Raw genomic sequence first — 18926 nt, forward strand, 5'->3', positions numbered from 1 at the left:
ATGTTTAGCCAATTTTTGAAGCAGTTTTGAAGAACTCTTATAGATGCATTTAGTTTTATAACAGAAAAATTATTCATTTATTTCTTCAGTAAAGCAGGATCCAAATTCCCACCAGTGTTGCTCAGCCCCATGAGGCCTTGAGCAGAGTCAGAAAGTGTTGGATTCTGGCTGTGCAGGGACCATTCTCAAAGGAACTTGGTCTAGGGTGAGGGGAGTGAGGAGAGGAATGTTATTTAAAGCTCAGGGTTTTTAATTTTAGTTTATGAATGTGTGGGTGGGTAGGTAAAATACCTGCTTTGAAAATTCTTCCTATTTTCTTAGTAGAGTATATAAGGATTGTTGAAGTTTTTTTCTCAATATCAGGGAACAAAGATTTGCTTTTATTGCTTCAGGTTTATTCCACTTTTATGATTAAACACGAATATCTTGAAGTCCTTGGAATAAATGCATTATACAATGAGATGACATCATTTTTTTCTTAAATTCTTTTATTGGTACATTTTAGGTATACAACACAATTACATTTCTCATTGGGAACTTGTACCTTTACATAATGCATCTTGGTTCTTATTTTTTCCCCATTCCTAGCCCTCCCTTCACCCCCTCCACCCTTCCCTATTTACAAAGACTTTATTTCCATTTTTTCCATTTCTCAGCATTTTTCCTTTCCCTTCTTTCCTTTCCCCTGCCCCTCCCACTACCCCTTCCCCTTTGGACCTTTTCTTCCTATTTTGCATTATCGATTATTCATTCTAATCATTGGTACATTTTAGGTATACAATATAATGACATTCATCATTGGAAATTTCCACCTTTACACAGTCTCTCTTGGTTCTTATTTTTCACCCTTGCCCAGCCCTCCCTTCAACCCCCCCATTCCTCCCTATTTACAAAGATTTTGTTCCTATTTTTCCATTTTCTCATATTAATCCCATTCCCTTCTGTCCTTTCTCCTAGCCCTCCCACTTCCTTCCCCTTTGCCCCTTTTCTTCCTATTTCACATTACCTATTACACATTTTAGTCCTTATTTACACTTTCAGTTTCTCACACCAGAGAAACTATTTGGTATTTGTACATGTGTGTCCTATTTATTTCACTTAAGAGTATCGCCTCAATGTGCATCCACTTAGCTATAAATGTCTCTAATTTCTCATTTTTTATGGCTGAGAAATACTCCATTTTATTAAAAAAACACATTTTCTTTATCCAGGATGACATCATTTTTTTAAAGTTTATTTTGATTCATTGAAGATCTCATTTGTTTCCTATTCTGGCATGAGATCACACAAAGTAGCATGGACAAATTCAGCTCCTCTCCCCATTAACTTTAAGTTGGGCTAAAGTTAAAGACTGGCAACAAGAGATTTGTTATATAGCAGATCCCTTCATAACCCCAGGAGCTTGGTCCTAGGACCTCCTAAGAGAAGCAAAACTCATGGATACTCAAGACTCTCATATAAAATAGAACAGTGGTTACACATAACCTCTCAAATCCTTTAACATCTCTAGAGTCCTTACACTACTTAATATAATGTAAATGGTACAGTTATAGCTGTTATGCTCTATTGTTTAGGGAATAATGTAAGAATAAACTCTGCATGTTCAGTACAGGTGCAGTTTTTTGAAAAGACACTTTTGATCTAAGGTTAGTTAAATCCATAGCGGTCCACAGGCATACCAGTTGTCCCACAATGCTTACTATATAACTCTGCTAACACCAAAAGAAAATGAGGAAGCCATCAGTCACAGTATTACCAGCAGCCACCAGCACTGCCTTCCATCCTACCACACCATTTATGAAATGCTTCCCAAGGATCTCTGCTGGGAGCTTGGTGGACCATACACAATGTGCACCTCCCATCCCAGCAAAGAAAGACCCAATTTTGCAGATTTATATAGGAGATTTAGGAGGTAGTAAGGAAGATGGGGGATATTTTCTTATGTCTAAAAATGAATTTTGTCACTCAGATTTCATAATGGCAGATTTTGTTTATATGTTGTTTAGAAGATAAATGAAAAAATACAGTTTCTTAGCTGCCTTGCTAACCAGGGTGTGTTTGTCATTTCTAAGAATCTGGCAGCTTTTATTAGCTACAGAATGGAAGATGGCCATTGCTGTGATTGAGGTGTAGTTTTATAACTGGCAGTTAGGAATCAAGGACGCTGTCATCATCATAATAATAGAGTTCACCGTCACACAGAGCTCTTGCTGTTTCCTAGGTACTTTGTAAGGGTTACATCCTCTAACCGTGAGGTTAGAGGTACTGCTGGTCCTGCTTTTGCATTTGAGAAAACTAAAAGCAGGAGAGGTGAGGTCACTTGGCTCAAGATTAAAGAACTAGAATGTGGAGTTTTGGGATTCTAACCCAGATCTGTCTAATACCACACTGCTTTCTAAATTGTTTTATCTTTTCTCCCTAAATAACAACCTGGCCTCCTCGAATATTTATTTTATTTTAGAAAGTTTAGATGTGCATTTTTTAGTCTAACTAGGCTAACAAAAATATTTTAAAGACTTGATTTTAAAACATAAATAAAATGTATCCCTCCACATGACCCCCACACCCTTTCATTTTAGAAAGAGCCTTGAAACAACCCGTATTATTTGCAGGTTTTGGTAAAATGTTATTCACAATGATGATTCCACTGTGTCATGTGAAAATGATCTGCCTAACAAAGGAAAGGATAGATCCTAATCTTCAAATTGAATTTGAAATTTAGATTGTATGGTCCTGGCTTTGCCTGCATGTGCTTTGGCCTGTTTAGCCGCATAAGTCTGTACGATTCAGTACTTCCCATCTGTTCATCATAGATAATTCTGAACTCAATGCATAAGTACCAGCCTCGGGTGCACATCATTAAGAAGAAAGACCACACGGCCTCGCTGCTCAATCTGAAGTCTGAGGAATTCAGAACGTTCATCTTTCCAGAGACAGTCTTCACGGCGGTCACAGCTTACCAGAATCAGCTGGTGAGTACAAGTCACAGCAGGGCACCTAGGATGTGGTATTCAGGACGGATGTGCACTTTGGAGAGAGGATTAGATGGCAGCCCTAGGAGCTCTAAGAGTGTGTTCAGTGATGACAGATCATATCGTTTTCTTTTCTAGAATCTTTATACTCTAGGTCCAGTGGTTCACTCACCACTCCCTGGCTCAAGCTTGTCCTAATCTGCCACCACCTTCTGCTTGCTTCTCCTTCTCTTCTTCTTCCTCCTCCCCCCTCTTCTCTTCCTTCTTCTTCCTCTTCTCTTCCTCTTTATCCTCCTCCTCCTCCTTCTTTTCTTCTTCTTGTTCTTGTTCTTTTCTTCTTCATGTAGTACTGGAGACTGAAACAGAAGCCTTCACACTGGGCTACATCTCCAGCCATTTGTTTGTTTGTTCATTCGTTTGTTTGTTTATTTATTTATTTATTTATTGAGACTAAGTCTTGTTAAGTTCCTAAATTGCCCAGGCTGGGTGCTGGGCTCAAGCTTATGGTTCTTCTGCCTCAGCTTCCCAGAGTGCTGAGATTACCTAATTCTGCCTTCTCAATTTTTCTTCTCTGGAAGATTACCCACTTCCTCCCCTTCTTCCTGGTAACATGCAGAACCATATTCTTATTGCTTCATAAAATTTAAGAGTTCAATTTTTCTGATCAATTAAACACACATCTTCGACTGCCTGAGCTACTGATACTTTAGATATTTTGTGATATTTAAGTATCTTATTCTACTGTAATTTAGTATAAGATAATTCTAGTAAAATGGCTTTAATGGCTCTTTAGACAATAAACTACAGAATGTAAACCATTATGTATTTAATTAACATCAAGATATCCAATTTATAATATTGAGTTCTATATCTTCTCTCTGTGGTACAACACGTTTCAGATTTATCCATTTTTTTCATCCATGAGGTTTTGTCTAACTTTGTAAATACCCATTAAAACCCACTGAGAGCCCAACCCGCTGAACACATCCCCATACATTTTCTCCTTTCACAGTCTGCAGAGCTTGGCGGGCTTGTGGAATAGTAATACTCTCTATAGGAGGAGGCTGGGACCAGGAGAGCATGAGCTACTTTTCCATAGAGGAAAGACCAGAAGTAAAATTTTCTTTTAGGTACTGAGGATTGAGTCCAGGACTCTCACACCGGGCTACATTTCCAGTCCCTTTTTGATGTTTTGTTTTTAAATTTTGAGACAGGGTCTTGCTAAGTCACTGAGCTGCCCAAGCTGGGCTCAAACTTGCAGTGGTCCTACCTCAGCCTCCCAGAGTACACCAGCCAGAGAGATGCACCTCCCAGGGTGCATCAGCCTGCACACCATGCCCAGCTAGAATGCCATTTGAAATTTAGATACTTCAGTAACAGGAACTCATACTCTCAGTTTACTTAAACCTGACTGTTCATAGCCCTCCTAGGACTTTGTATCTTGCCTTTTCTATCTGATTAGCTGTAGGTAGTCTCCTGTTGAGATACTATATTTTGGGCTCCAAATAAATAGCTCTTAGGGGCTGTCTGTGGGGGTACCCAGAGTCCATCCTGGGATGGCCAAGCTGAGGATATATGGGGCAGTCTTTTTGGAAAAGCCAGATGCAGCTGAGAAAATGCAGGCCCAGAGAGAGGCTGTGGGCCATTGGCCAGAGTGGACATGGAAAGCTTAAGCGGCTCTATTTCCTGTAGGACTCTGACTAGATCTCATTTCCTCACCATGGCTGCCACTTTGTTTACCTAAAAACTGGGCTGGCAACTAAACAGAGCTCTTAGGGGTCTGCTGTGAAGATCAGATGTGGTGTAAATAAACTGCCTTTGCAAACTGTGAGGCTGCACCATCTCAGGAATGTCAAAAGAGAATTTGTCACCATTTGGATTTTAAAATCTTAGTGGTGTGTTTTTTTAATGAGATAAAAGAGGACGTGCTTGTTATCATGTGAACCATCTTACTGTAAAAGCAAAGCACTGTAGCTGTTCAGTTATCTTCCAAGTGACAACACAGGAGGGCAAACTTTCATAGAATGCCCAGACTAAAGCTCTGGGTGTCAACTGAAGTCCACAAAAGCCCCAAACCAGTGCAGTTCCCTAGAAACCTGTCATGGAACTCAACTCTCATAGATTCAGAAACATTCAATTCATTTTGCACTAATTAAATTTATAACTTAAAATACTAGATTTGTAAAACTTTAAGAAGTCCTGTTGATGGTTTAGAATAAAATAAAAAGTTGTCATATGAAAATTTCAATGCTTTTATTAAAATTCTCTATGCAAATGGTTAAAGCAAGAATATAAGTAAAGTGTGTGTGTGTGTATTAGTAAAAATTATAGAGCTAGAACAAAAAAACTAAAGGAAGCTTCTAAACATAATCCCTTAGATTTTGTTTAATAGGTGACAGAGCCATCCTAAATTAATAGAGGCAGGGCCTCTTATCAGTACACTGAAATAAGAGAGTATTATTATTTGATTATAATGACTAACATTTGGGTACTTACTATGCATAAAACACCATTCAAAGGGCCTTATCTTATTTAATCTTTACAATGATATTATGAAATAGGAACCGTATTGTTTTTATTCTGCATTGAGAGTTGGGGAAACTGAGGCATGAGTTAAAGTCACCCAGAGTGACCTGGCTACTCCCGTCACAGATTTTAATCCAGGGGGTTAGATTTGAGAGTGGCTGTCCTTAACTTCCTTGCTGCTGTCCAGAATGTCACCTCCTCTCAGTTTGACTCTGATGGGCTCTGAGAGCTCTGATGGCCTCAATTTCAGAGGATTTCAGTTCTTTTTCTTCCCTCGTCCCCCTGCCCTGTCCTCTGTCTTCTTTTAAACAAGCACTCACTGCTCAGGGTGCTGTTCACATGCACACTGGCAAGTGTAGCAGGCGGGTCCCATCCTAAGCTGCAGCTCAGGAAATCTGCCAGTGCTGGCAGTGGCCAGTAGGAGCCACAGGCTTTAATGACATTATCTCTTCAGTTTTTCTTCCACTCAACTATTTTAGTTAGAAAAACTTCAAATATACAAAAAGTATCCCATGTAGCTGCCACTCAGATTCAACAATAACATTTTCTCCAGTTTGCTTCTCTTCCCTTTCTCTCCCTTCTTTCTCCTCTGTATTCACACATACTTTCCCCTCCCCTGAATCATTTGACACAAACATGTGTGACATCATGACACTTCTAAAGACTTCTATGGCAATAAGAATATTATTTTTGAATCATAAATATTTATTGCAGCGAAGAAAATTACCAGGAATTATTCTTTAATATCACCTAATATTCAGTTTAATTAAAAATGTTAGAATGGATAAATAATGCCCTTTATAACATTTTTTTTTCTACTTGGGAACTAGGATCCAACCAAAGTTCATGATTTGAATTTATTATTTTTAGTTGAGAAAAATCTTCTTACATTAAAAAAATAATCTTTTTGAATTCTGACACATCCTCCAAGGAAGCCCCATGAGTACCATTCTCTAGATGAAGAAACTGAGGCTCAGAATGATTAGGATACTCTCCCAAGGCCACAGATTTGACAAGTGACAGATCTAGATATTCTGGCTCTTAGTTTCTCTGTTTGGTGGCATCATGATATATTGTGAGACCAAGGAAATGACCATTGTCAGGGTCAAACATTTGAAAACTGAATTTGATAACTTGCTAAATTAAAATAGATTGATTCTGAGTAATGCAGATTCCAGTGCTAGTTGCTCCTCTTGATAATATTTATTTCTGCTTGATATTGCAAATGGGCTCAAAGTTCACCTATAGGAACTGTGGCATTCTTCATTGGATCATGAAGTATAAAGATTAATATGGTTATCGCATCATTCCATTGATGAGTATCCCACAATGGAAGCAACTAAATTCAGAATTAATTTCCTCAATAGACACTTCTGTCTCTCAGTTTATTTCTGTACAGCCATCATTAAAACCGTAGACGTTAGGGGCCGGGGATTTAGCTCAGTAGTTCTGCCGCCTGCTCTCTAAGCACAAGGACCTGAGTCCAATCCCAGGTACAAAAAAACCCAAAAAAAATCATAGACCTTAGCATAAAGCCAAATATATATCTGAATTAATAGTCAAAGCCTTGACTTGATATTCTAATAGTCCAGTTTTGCAAGTGGTTTATAAATGTGAGTCACAATTCATATGGCATAAAAAACGAGAAATTAGACACATTTATTGCTAAATGGATCCACATTGAGGAGATACTCTTAAGTGAAATAAATAGAACACACGTGTAAATACTGAATAGTTTCTCTAGTGTGAGAAACTGAAAGTGTAAATAAGGACTAAAAGGTATAATAGATAATGTGAAATAGGAAGAAAAGGGGCAAAAGGGAAGGGGTAGGGGAAAGGAAAGAAGGGAATGGAATTAATATGAGAAAATGAAAAAAAGGAAACAAAGTCTTTGTAAATAGGGAGGGATGGAGGGATTGAAGGGAGGGCAGGGAAAGGGGGAAAAAATAAGAACCAAGAGAGATTATGTAAAGGTGCAAATTTCCAATGATGGATGTCATTATATTGTATACCTAAAATGTACCAATAAAAGGATATACAAAAAAAAGGACGATAATTTCCTCTGTGAAAAAAAATTCATATGGCAGATGCTCAAAAAACATATGGGTTGAATATATTAATTAGTGCATTACCATTTTTACTAGTTCTATGCCATTTTTAAAGTTATCCTTAACTGTTCCTGGCCCTCCCCACGTCAGTTGCTTCTTCAGCACTATACTAAGTTTGAGTATTGGTTTTCCTAGAGTAAACAGATATAAAAACATGTGAGGTAGAAACAAAATAAATATATACTATGTATGGCAGAAACATTGGCATTTTTACACGCACAAAGAAAAAATATGAAGTTCATATTTAGGAACACTTTCATATCCCTTAAACTTTAGATAGAACTGTTATTATGCTATTATGCCTGTTAAAATTGAAATTGAAATTTTTAATAGATTTTGTAAGAAAAAACCTTCTCATTAATTGAGGCTGATAACTTTATTTATAAGTAGTGGAAATGGGACCTTGTTTTGCTATTTCTTTTTCTGGTTTTTGCAAGGGGACGATTGCATTTCTTTCCATTATTAGGTAAAAGCTAAATACATTACTTTCAACAAACTATTTTTTAATTTAAGATTTAAAGGTCACGCGTGACTTCTGCACAGGCAGATCATTCTGCAGAGTTGAAGTGTAGGTCAGGTTTCATTTCTAAATGCCTTCAGTCAGATCTTCTCTCGATAATTGGAGAAATGGTCTCTGAGGGCCAATTTCCCCCAGGGCTAGGAAGCCCTCCGGACTCAAGTCCAACAATGTCCAGGAGGAACAAGCTCTGCAGAAGCCCCTTCCCAGGCACAGAGGTGGTGTCAGAATCTGTGTTTCTGTGTGCAGGGTGGAGATGCTAAACGAGGGGACCTTCTGGCTAGGAGATGCATTGTGTTCTGCATCGTTACCATGGTACATGAGGAAACAGTGTTATGTCGGGGCCTGAACTAGCAGTAATTTGGCTGTGTGTTGATGGGTACTCAGCGGAGATTTCTGAAGCACATATTGCTGTCCTGACTCATTAATATTTTCTCTGCGCCATGTGGGAAATACTGCTGCTTTAAATTTTGCTTTGGAGTGATGAAGAAGCGGCACCTTTGGTTCTCTGGAAATAACACTTAGTGGTTGATTGATTCATTCATTCATCATTCATCTGCTGCACTGGGGATTGAACCCAGGGTCTTCACATTGAACTACATACCCAACCTTTTTGTTTTGTTTTTTTGAGACAAGCTCTTACTAAGTCACTAAGTTGCCCAGGCTGAGCTCAAATTTGCAATCCTCCTGCCTCAGCCTCCCAGAGTTCTGGGATTACTAGCATGTGCCACACACCTCCAGTTGGGTTATTTTTTGATAATCCTTTCAGTATGACCTTTGACAAGGGTAATATTGTCCAATGGACTGACAAGCTGCAGGGTCCCTCTATTAGAGCAAGAATGGGCTGATGTCCAGCTGTCTACAGTCAACCCCTTTTTCTCATCAGTTCTCACAGTGCTCTTTTTTTCCGTTATCACAGATTTCATAAAACTGCACCTTTGAAAGTGAATTTCTGGGCCGGGGATTTAGCTCAGTGGCACCGTGCCTGCCTTGGAAGCACCAAGGTCCTGAATTTGATCCCCAGTATAGGAAAAAAAAAAAAAGGAAGTGAATTTATTTAAATGTCATAGAATAAAATCTACATTTGACCTTTTGATATATGTTAGCTAGAATGTGAACATTTTACTATTTAAAAATTATTTTATCTTAAAATTAAAAAACAGTATGAAGTGCTTTTGAGTAAACATACAGTTTCACCTAGGTTGTAACTGCTTAAAAAGGCAATCATATTTCAGGCTGCTTGGTTTTGAACTAAAGCTCCACAAATCTTTCCCAGTTATTATTGCAGACACCTGGAATATTCCATCTCCACTTGGTTCCCACTAAGTTTGAGAGACTCACAAATAAATTTATCCCATAGGCCTTGAGCTGCTGCTTAGGACTTTAGAAACCCAGAGAATAAATAATTTAAAGATCCAAATAAAAGATAGATATTACAAAAAGGGAGACTGATCTTTTTGCAACTGGGAAGCAAAACTAGAGATGGAGGGGAGAGGAGAAAGAGAGAAAGAGGAAGTAGAAAGAATTAAGGTGTGTTATGTACATCTATCAGCTCCCTACCATGAATGTATTCATTATTTACAACAAATATGTACTAAAAGACATAGAAGAAAGAGTATGCATGTTAAAAAAAAAATGTCTGGGATATAGCTCAGCACTCTCTGGATTTAATCCGAAGAATAAAATAAAATGACATAAAAATAGTGTCTACTCAAAGCCTCCATGCAATTTTAGGGACAATAAATTCATTCAACTTTTCTCCTCTAATATCTGAACAGAATTATTTTCTCTGGAATTGGATAAAATGGCCCACAAAGAAAGCAAATATCTGGTAAATGTCCCAAATCCTTTTTTTCTAATAGATCCCCTAAATTTAAGTCATTGCTGAACCTAATTGGTAAATCTGGATGTACAGCCCCATGCGCTACTCTTGCAACTTTTCTGAATTTCAAACTGCAGAGTGCAGAGAAAAAGTTAACATGGAAACTTCTAAGGGTTATGGAAGCTGAGTTTCAAAGCTTTTGGAAGTAGATAATTCTAATAATGAAAGAAAATCCAGAGAAATCTGAAAACTCACACAGAATTGACTCAGCTCCCTTATGCAGAGTCACAACAGTAACCCTAGGGAAGCGGGCAGCCCCATTGGTTGAACCACACACGTGTTTTGAGAGCAATACTCAGGATTTAAGGGGCAACACACTCATCAGGGTCTGGGCTGTTACATTTGGAAATGTGAAGAACAGACAGAAATTGAAAACCCTTTTCAGGGACAAAGTATTTGACCATTAGAGCAGACAGTTCTTTCTGTTTGGGTTTATATGCACCTGGAAACTGCTCTGGCTCACAGTGAGGAGGGCTGGCTGTGAAAGAACTTCTTTCCATAACAGTTTTTCATTCAGACGCATTCCCTGCGTTAAGCAGTCAGTTGTTGATGAATGAATGTGAAAGTGTTTCCGTGGACGGTAAAGCTCTTTGGAAATAGAACATCTTTTAAAGAATAAGTGTTCTGTAGAAAGAGACCTAGCTCACATCTTTGAGGGTTTTAAAATCTTGTTGGTACCTGTAACCTTAGAACATATGCATTGTCAGGGCTAAAGATGTTTACGGTTTCCTTCAAACAAATACAGATTTCTCTTCTGTCTCAAAAACTGACCTACAAAAATAATGTCTGAAGCAGACAACTCCTCAGAAAGCAGCAGCCCTGTGCAAGGCACGATTCTCTGCACCTCATAGAGGTGGCACTGCTGCGACACCCCCACCCTGTGGTACTAGGGATTAAATCCAAGGGCCTCTTCCACCCAGGCCCTTTTGTAATTTTTCATTTTCAGACACAGTTTCACTGAGTTGCCCAGGTTCCTCCTGCCTCAGCCTCCCAAAGTGCTGGCATTGCCTGTGTGCCCCACTGTGCCTCCCTGACTCCTGCACATTTCTTTATGTGCACACTCCAGGGGGTTTGCTCTCCACTGCAAACAGGTTTCTACTTGTCAACCCTATTTCCTCCCTTCTCTATTAATTTCCATCATTAAGCTGAAATGGAAATCAGTGTTTTTCTTAGCTGCTCTTCAGGAATGTTCACGGATTACAGCCGAGCGCTTTGCAGACACTTTCAAATGCCCTTGAAGACTGATATTTTCCCAGGATCCATCCTATAGATGCCAGGGTTACTGACAGAGAAGAGGGGTCCAGCCGCTTCAGATTGTCTTGGTGGGGAGGCTCCTTGAAAAGGCTGGGTAGGGTCAGGGTGAGAGTTAGGGTCCGAGTGAGCTTTATTGCAGTGCTTCAGGTCCAGCTCACTTTAGGAAAACTTGCAAAAGAAAAACAATCTCTTGCAGTGAAAAGAGAATTTGGGCACATGCTAATAGTTTCAAACGAGCCGTGGATAGACTAATCTGAGGACAAGCTGCCTTTTAGAAAAGCTGTATTTCTAGCTCTGTGTTCGGTCGGCTCCTTTCTCTGAGAGGAGGACTGGCCTCCCGCTCCCCCAGAACTTTTCCCTCTGTTCAGAGCCTTTTGTGTGCATTTCCCTCCAAAGACGAACGTGGGCTCTGCTTCTGATGCTCATGAGCTCTGCTCTCCCTGGGTTCTAACTCAGCCACCAACTTGAGGGCCTTGGCCCTCGCCCTCTTGTGCCTCTGTGTGGCCATCTGTCAGGCAAGTCAGGCAAGGGCGTGGACACACGGGCGCTAAGGCTCCTTTCAGCTCTCACCGGGATTTGCCACCTGGAGAGGTTTGACCAGTGTCCCCTTTACTGCTGCTCACAGTCTGAGGTGTCTTTCTCAGGAGGCAGGGCCCGTGTGGTGGTGCACCTTCCTGCATTCACTGAGTCCTGTAAGGAGTACAGATGCCATGGCATAGACACTTAATGCTTGAGACAGCAATTCTTACTAGGAAGTATTTGTTTCCATAGAAACATACGGTTCTATAAATAACAACAAAAGGCGGACCAATTAGATTCTAATTCAGTCAAATGAATGGGCTGGGAATGAATTTATATTCCTAAGGCTCCGTGTCCTGTGTTTCTGTCTTGTATGTCACTGTGGCATTGCACACGATGCTCTTTCTGGACATTTCATCCTTCATCTGTCCTGGTGTAGGTACCTGCTCATAGTATTAACAAGATGTCGTCAAGTCAGAATGAGACAATGTTTTTGCTTTTATTTCCCATTCCCTAGGAATGCTGGAACTCTTAAATAGCTCCCCATTAAGGCGGCTCCCTCCTGTCCTGCCATGGCCTGTCACTACGGTGTTGCGTACGTCACACCCCAGTTCTTGTCCACCTTGCCTGAGAGTCCAGTTCTTGTCCACCTAACTGGGTCCAGCTTGGCCATGACTCATCCTTTCTGTGACCTTGACTAGCACTTTAAACCCTGCCACGATGCTGACAGACATTGCGATGTTCTTGAGGTGCCACGGAAATGAAGACAATTTGTTTCTGATTTTACTTCTTTGACCTCGGAAATGAGATTGTTTTGTACCCATTCTTTCCTTTCCAGATAACCAAGCTGAAAATAGACAGCAATCCTTTTGCCAAAGGATTCCGGGACTCCTCCAGGCTCACTGACATCGAGAGGTAATGAGAATTTTCTGTTTACTTTCGTCTTGATAAGATAAAGAGAAGAGTGAGTTTGTAAGAACACATGGGTCGTGACGCCAGTGAACCCTGACCTTGTTCTATGTGGCCTCCAAGTTTCTGTGTCCTTTCCTTCCAGCTCTAAACCCTGCAGATCCACAGCTGTTCAAGTCTTGTGAGCACCACAGCAAACTCTCATACACTCAGTTTCTAAGTGAAGGGATTGCTTTGGTCAGGGCATTTATTGACCGTAAACATAGGGCTGATGCTGTCAAAGACTTAGTCCTCTTGATGCTATAAGCTCCGAGTTTTGATGAGTGGCAGTCTGCAGAGAAAGGGAGCCATGATGGCTTTTGCTTCCGGAAGTGGATATATTTGCAATGCAAAGAGCGCAAGGGCAATTTGGAATTTTGAAACAAGGCGATGTCATTTACTTCAAGGTCACATAATTTTACCCATGGAGTAGGCCACTTATCTTTCCTAGGAGAAGCATCAGATCCCTAAGAAGATACATGGTAATCCTGGATCTGTAACTTACCCCACTTCTTTCAATTACAGTACTTCCTGTGGTTTGAGACCTCCCAGGTGAACCTCATGACCATATCGAGAGCCATAGTTTGTCCAATACAAGTATCAGAAATGTCTTTTTCAAAGAGATTTTCAGCCTGTCCATCACTTGATTTCTTAAGCACATGAGTTTTCTACACTTAATCTTTTTGTGTGGCCTAACGTCCTTCTTGGGAGATGGAAGACTGAGGCTGCAGCTCTCTGAGTCACTGTATCTTCACGTCTTTGTGTGATTTGCCCACCACCTGGGCACATTTCCACCACACTCTGTTACCTATTGGCATGGCCACACTTGACCTGACCTCAGCCCTTCTGCCAGCCTCTCCTGGCAGCACCAAATAAGGGTCAGTTCTGTGTTTTAGCTGCCTCTATGGTTCATTCTAAGCCTCCTCAAGTGGCTGAGCATGGGGAGGTGGCTTGATGGGGTGGGGAAACATACAGAGGCTTGGTGGGGAGGCAGAGGAGTCAGGAGGGCCGATATTGGACACAGCTGTGCAGTGAGTCAAAAAGAGATTAATTATTTAGAGAGGTGGGGGTGATGAGATCAGGGAAAGAGATTGGGCTCCGCGAAAAGTGCAGAAAAGAAGGCACTGGGGCAGTTCTCTGATGAAGGAGTGGAAGTCAGGGAGTGCCTTGTAACAGCAGTGTGGGCGATGAAGGTGCCTTCCTTTAGGAATGACTTTTCCATCCTCTTCTGAGTGTCAGAAGCTCCGACACAGAGGAGTTTGTGCGGCTGGGACGATTTTAAGCAAGCTTTTTCCCAGTTTACTGGGGTTCCATAAGAATGAAGACAAGGCGGGGTGAGCAGTAGAGAGGCACTGTCACAGTGTGTGTCACACCTGTCACAGGTGGATGGGGAGGCTTGCTCTGCCTGCAGGAAATCGTCCTGGGGTGGAGGTGCAGCTCTGCCTTTTCCTGGGTGAGAGATCCTGGAGAAGTCGCTGAACTTTAGAGTCTGTTTCATCATTTAATAAATGGAGATGATAGCCCTGCTGGTTCAAAGGTTTATTGCAGCATCAGTGAAGACAACATTTACAAAAGCGCTCCGTAAATCACAAAATGCACAATAACGCTAAGGTCCTCATCTTATGAGAGGAGCCTGGATTGGTTTGTTCCCCATCTAAGTCTGCTTTTCCTGGTCTTCACGAGCAAGCTACTCCTTGAGTAAAATGGCCTTGCAGTCACACTCGAGGCCATGGGGTGGGAGGACCCAGTCTGCCTGCCTGAGAAGGGCGGATTTGACAGAGCATGGCCACGTTTCCCACTCTTTGAATAAGCGCCCTGACCTGGCAGCTCTCAGCACACCTGGGGGAGGCGAAGTCACTTCAGTGGTCTGAGGGCCAAGGGGCCCTCTATGCCACCAACTGAAAGTTTGTGAGATGACCCAAGGAGTTTGAAACTGGCCAAGGTTTTGGATTTCATTTCCAGGTATTTAAGTCTGAGTTTTTCCTAAACAGCCTTTGGGGATGGGACAAATCCGATCAATTGATCTTTAGAGACCTGAAGAAATTAAATTAGTCTGGAGTCAGTTACTGCACTAAACTGTCTTGTAATTGAATTGCTTCTTGTAACTGATTGAAAACAGCCCTATCTGTAACGATATTGGGAGCTTTTCTTTCTAAGAGATCTGAGAGAAAAACACATCTTTTTATGACATGATGACAGATACTGCACTTTTCTAACCTAATTGAATATGATGTTATAAATATGTGACCTTAATGATTTCAAGTTTCCTGTTCAAGATTTATACCTTACTGTGTGGGACAACTGACCAAAATGCCTTTAGGTTGGGTCTGCCTGCCTGTACCTCGAAACCCAAGTGTTGTTCCTTCTGAACAGGCTTTGTGATACTCTTAAAGGCAGTATGGTTTCTTCCTCTAATTTTACTACATACTCCATGGGTAGCCTTACTTTAAAAACAATTTTTTTTTTCATTGGTACTGTGGATTAAAGCCCAAGCCTTTGCACTCAGATATATCTCTAGTCCTTTTTTATTTCTGGACATCGTCTTATTATGTCGATAAGTTATCCAGGCTGGGCTTACACTTTGATCCTCCTACCTCAGCCACCTAAACTGCTGGAATTACAGGCCTATGCCATGACACTCAGCTTAGCCTTTCTCTTTGGGGACAGCATCTTTCTCATTTGTAAAAAAAAAAAAAAATTCCCCTATCAAAAGAAGAAAGTATACCTGCTATGGTCAGCTGAATAGCAGACTACAAAGCTCAAAAGGTTGCCTTAACATAATGTAACTTCTAGTGATTTAGATCAGGGAATGAATCACCTGTGGGCCCACACAGTAAGTAACCTCAGACAGCAAACCAGGTGGTATTTTCTTGTCCTCTTTTTGAGGGGGGCATTTTTTACAGTACATAGAGGTGCAGTGATATTGAGAGAGGAAAAATAACTGGCAAGTTTTTTATATTGCCCTTGAAATTAAGTTTTTTCTCATTAATTTATTTCCTTTACAAAAAGAGTTCATGCTCATTGTAGAAAAAGTGGAAAATACTGGCAAGCAAGAAAAGGGCAAAATGTAATAAAATCTCAGATGCTCAGAGATAACCACTGGCAAACTCTGGTGTCTATTTTCCAGATATTCTGCTGGGCACTCATAGAATATTCATTTCTTTAAAGTTCACCAAGTCACACATATTTTTTAAATCATTCTCCATGCACCTTTAGATATATATCTGCATTACACTTTGCAGTGGCTGCCTGAGGTTTTTTTTTTATGTACCATAGTTTATTTAACCAATCTCAAATTTTAGTTATTTTTTTGCCCTTACAGCTAGTGCTGGAAGGAAAAATGTCTTTCTTTACACATATTCTTTATTGGGAATATACACCATATATTTGTAGGATAAACACCTACAAATGAACATGTTGAGTCAAAACATGTTCTTTTTTTCCTTTTTATCACAGTTCTATATTTAGCATTAAAAATTTGGGGAAAATACCCTAAATGCTCAATAGTAAGAGAATGGCTTAATAAACTTTATAGTCATGCAATTGAATTTTGTAAAATAGTGGTAAAATACACACGACACAACATTCACCACCTTTGCCATTAGGAAGCGTGCTATTCCGTGGCATCAAGTGCACTGTCAGCATCGCGCAGCCACCACTAGGTTCATGCCCAGAGTGTTTGCCTCATCCCAGACAGCACCGTGCACCCCTGGTAACGCTTCATTTCTCCTCCTCCCTGGCCTTTGTAGTCTCCATTCCACTTTGTGTCTCTAGGGACTACTGAGTGGAGGTAGACAAATAAGTGCAGAGAGCCACCTGGGTTCAAATGAGTTCGCCGTGGCCAGGTTCCCCTCAGGAAAGGGGTCTGCATCCACTGCCCATTTCTTTGCGCCCTTGTGGAACACACTCACCATCTTCTCGTCTTTGCCAACCTGAGACATGGCGGAAGTTTGTCTTGTCTTCTGGGAAGTGGCCTGTTTATTTCCTTAGCTTAAATTTCCTTTTCTTTTGGATTGTTCTTCTCTTATTGATCTTATAACAATTATGTATATATTATTGGCATTTATTGCTCTTATTTTTTGGAATTATTTTTACCAGTTTGAAAATTAGCTGTATCCTTTTTTGTTTTTTGGTACCGGGGATCAAACTCGGGTCCTTGTGCTTGTGCAGCAGGTGACAAAACCACTGAGCTAAATCCCAGGCCCAGCTGTATCTTTTTTTTGTTTTTTTCAGCTGTATCTTTTTGATAAGTAGAAGATTTTATCATTGAATCATTTGTTCTCTTTCTTTGTGATTTCCATCCAGAAAGACTTCCCCACTCCCAAATTATTTCACTATTCACCTATAGATTTCATGTCACTTTATTGGTTTCTGATTTTCCATTTAAATCTGTGATGCAGGCAGTAGCTATTTTGGTATAAGATATAAAATAGACATTTCATTTTATATTTTTTCCAAGTGGCTCCAATATCATATACTTACTAATATGTTTATTTTTATAATTCTGTATTCCTCATATACCAAATTCTTATTTCTGCTAGTTTTTATTTTATTTAGCTACCAGGATTACAGTGCTGTAAACTGGTAGCATATGTAAATATTAGATGATACTGAACTTAAATATCTGAGATGTCTTAAATCTCTGTCCTTTTCCAAGAAAATTTTCAGATTTTCTTGATGTTCTTTGCTCTTTATGCTTCTGATCTTTGGAACCATTTTGTAAAGTCTTCCAAAAATATATCAAAGGAATTTTGATTGGCTTATACAACTACATGTATATAATCATTTGAAGGAGAAAATTTATGTCTCTATAGGATTGAGTTTTCCCTTTTAGGAATATGTCATGTGCTTGTACTTTCACTGAAATCTCTCCTTATATTCTAAGGAGTTTTGGCCCTTTCAAGTTTGTAAGTCCAAGTTCTGCCCATATTTTACTGGGTCATACTTAGGTCTATGAGAGCAGCCCTGTTCCATGCAGTATGTAGTGGTAGCTGGTGCGTAGAGAGGACTTGAAATGCAGACCTTCCACACTGAGATGTGTTAGGTGTAAAACAAATCCGAAACAAAACCCCACCCCACCATCCCCCCCCAAAAAAAAACTGGGCTGGATTTTGAAGATACAGTGTATAAAAAAAGAATGAAAAGATCTCCATAGTTTTAAAATATTGATTGGATATTAAGGAATATTTTGAGTTGTTGGGTTAAATAAAAACATTTTTTAATTTGTGTTGTTTGAATGTGGCAACTGGACTATTTTAGTATTACATACGTGGTTCTACGTATGTAATTACATTACATTTCTGTTGACAATCATCATGTTTTGTCATCATGTGTGGTTTTTGCTGGCCGTTGATTTCAGATGGCACTCTTTGTTATGTAAATATAATACCCATCTATGCCTGAATTAGGAATTTTTGTTAACCTAATGTTAATGAATTTATATAAAATGCTCCTTTAGTATCTACTGAATCGATTTTAGTTATCATCTACTTTTATATATATAACAATAAGATTATATCACATTGTCTATGCCACCTTGGATAATTTAGCAAGAGTCTATCTCAAAATAAAATTTAAAAAGACCCAGGGATGTAGCTCAATGGTAGGTCAATCTTTAGTGCTAGGGAAAAAAAAGTGAATACCAAATTCATTGCTTTTTTTTTTCATTTTGGGAAACATATCTGTTTCCTCTCTGTACAAAATGTTTCTAGAATGTTTATCTTTGGGGTTCAGAAACTGCACGAATACCTGTCCAGTTGTAGACTTTTTCATTGGTATTTAAATACGATTGACATTAACAATGAAATAATTTTATTTGTTAAAGAAAATAAAATGAAATTTTATTAGTATTTTTATTTATTAATGACAATAAGTTTTTCATTAGTATTTAAATATGATTTCACAGTGACAACTCAAGTCTTAACAGAACTCAGGAAAGTTTTCTTGTTGTTTTTCTGTTTCTTCTCCTTCCTCTTTCTACCACCCTCCTTCTAGTTTCTCATTGTTCTGCTCTGTCCAAACCTTCTTAAAAACTCCTGTTATACATCTTGCATCTTCAGCATCGATTCCCTATTTCTCTTATCTCTAACTTTTTACTCTGTATTTTAGGAGAGTTTCTTATCAGTCCTCTGACTTCTTGCAGAGGCCAATATTGTATTTATAGTCTTCTATTGAATTTCTGTAAAATGCAGTAATTGTAA

General features: G+C 39.6%; 1 protein-coding gene across 3 annotated transcripts in view; it reads left to right on the forward strand.

Moving 5' to 3' along the window:
- Positions 1 to 18926, forward strand: part of Tbx20 (T-box transcription factor 20) — a 51810-nt gene that overhangs the window by 12701 nt on the left and 20183 nt on the right. For all 3 annotated transcript variants that reach the window (XM_087196422.1, XM_004840305.4, XM_004840306.4), the window contains exons 5-6: positions 2814 to 2972; positions 12617 to 12693. In XM_087196422.1, coding sequence (XP_087052548.1) covers positions 2814 to 2972; positions 12617 to 12693 — 236 coding nt within the window. The remainder of the gene's footprint in view (positions 1 to 2813; positions 2973 to 12616; positions 12694 to 18926) is intronic.

This window comes from Heterocephalus glaber, unplaced genomic scaffold (assembly GCF_053883595.1).
Source record: "Heterocephalus glaber isolate CG9 unplaced genomic scaffold, H.glaber_assembly_v1.0 deba00001610, whole genome shotgun sequence".
Taxonomy (NCBI): domain Eukaryota; kingdom Metazoa; phylum Chordata; class Mammalia; order Rodentia; family Bathyergidae; genus Heterocephalus; species Heterocephalus glaber.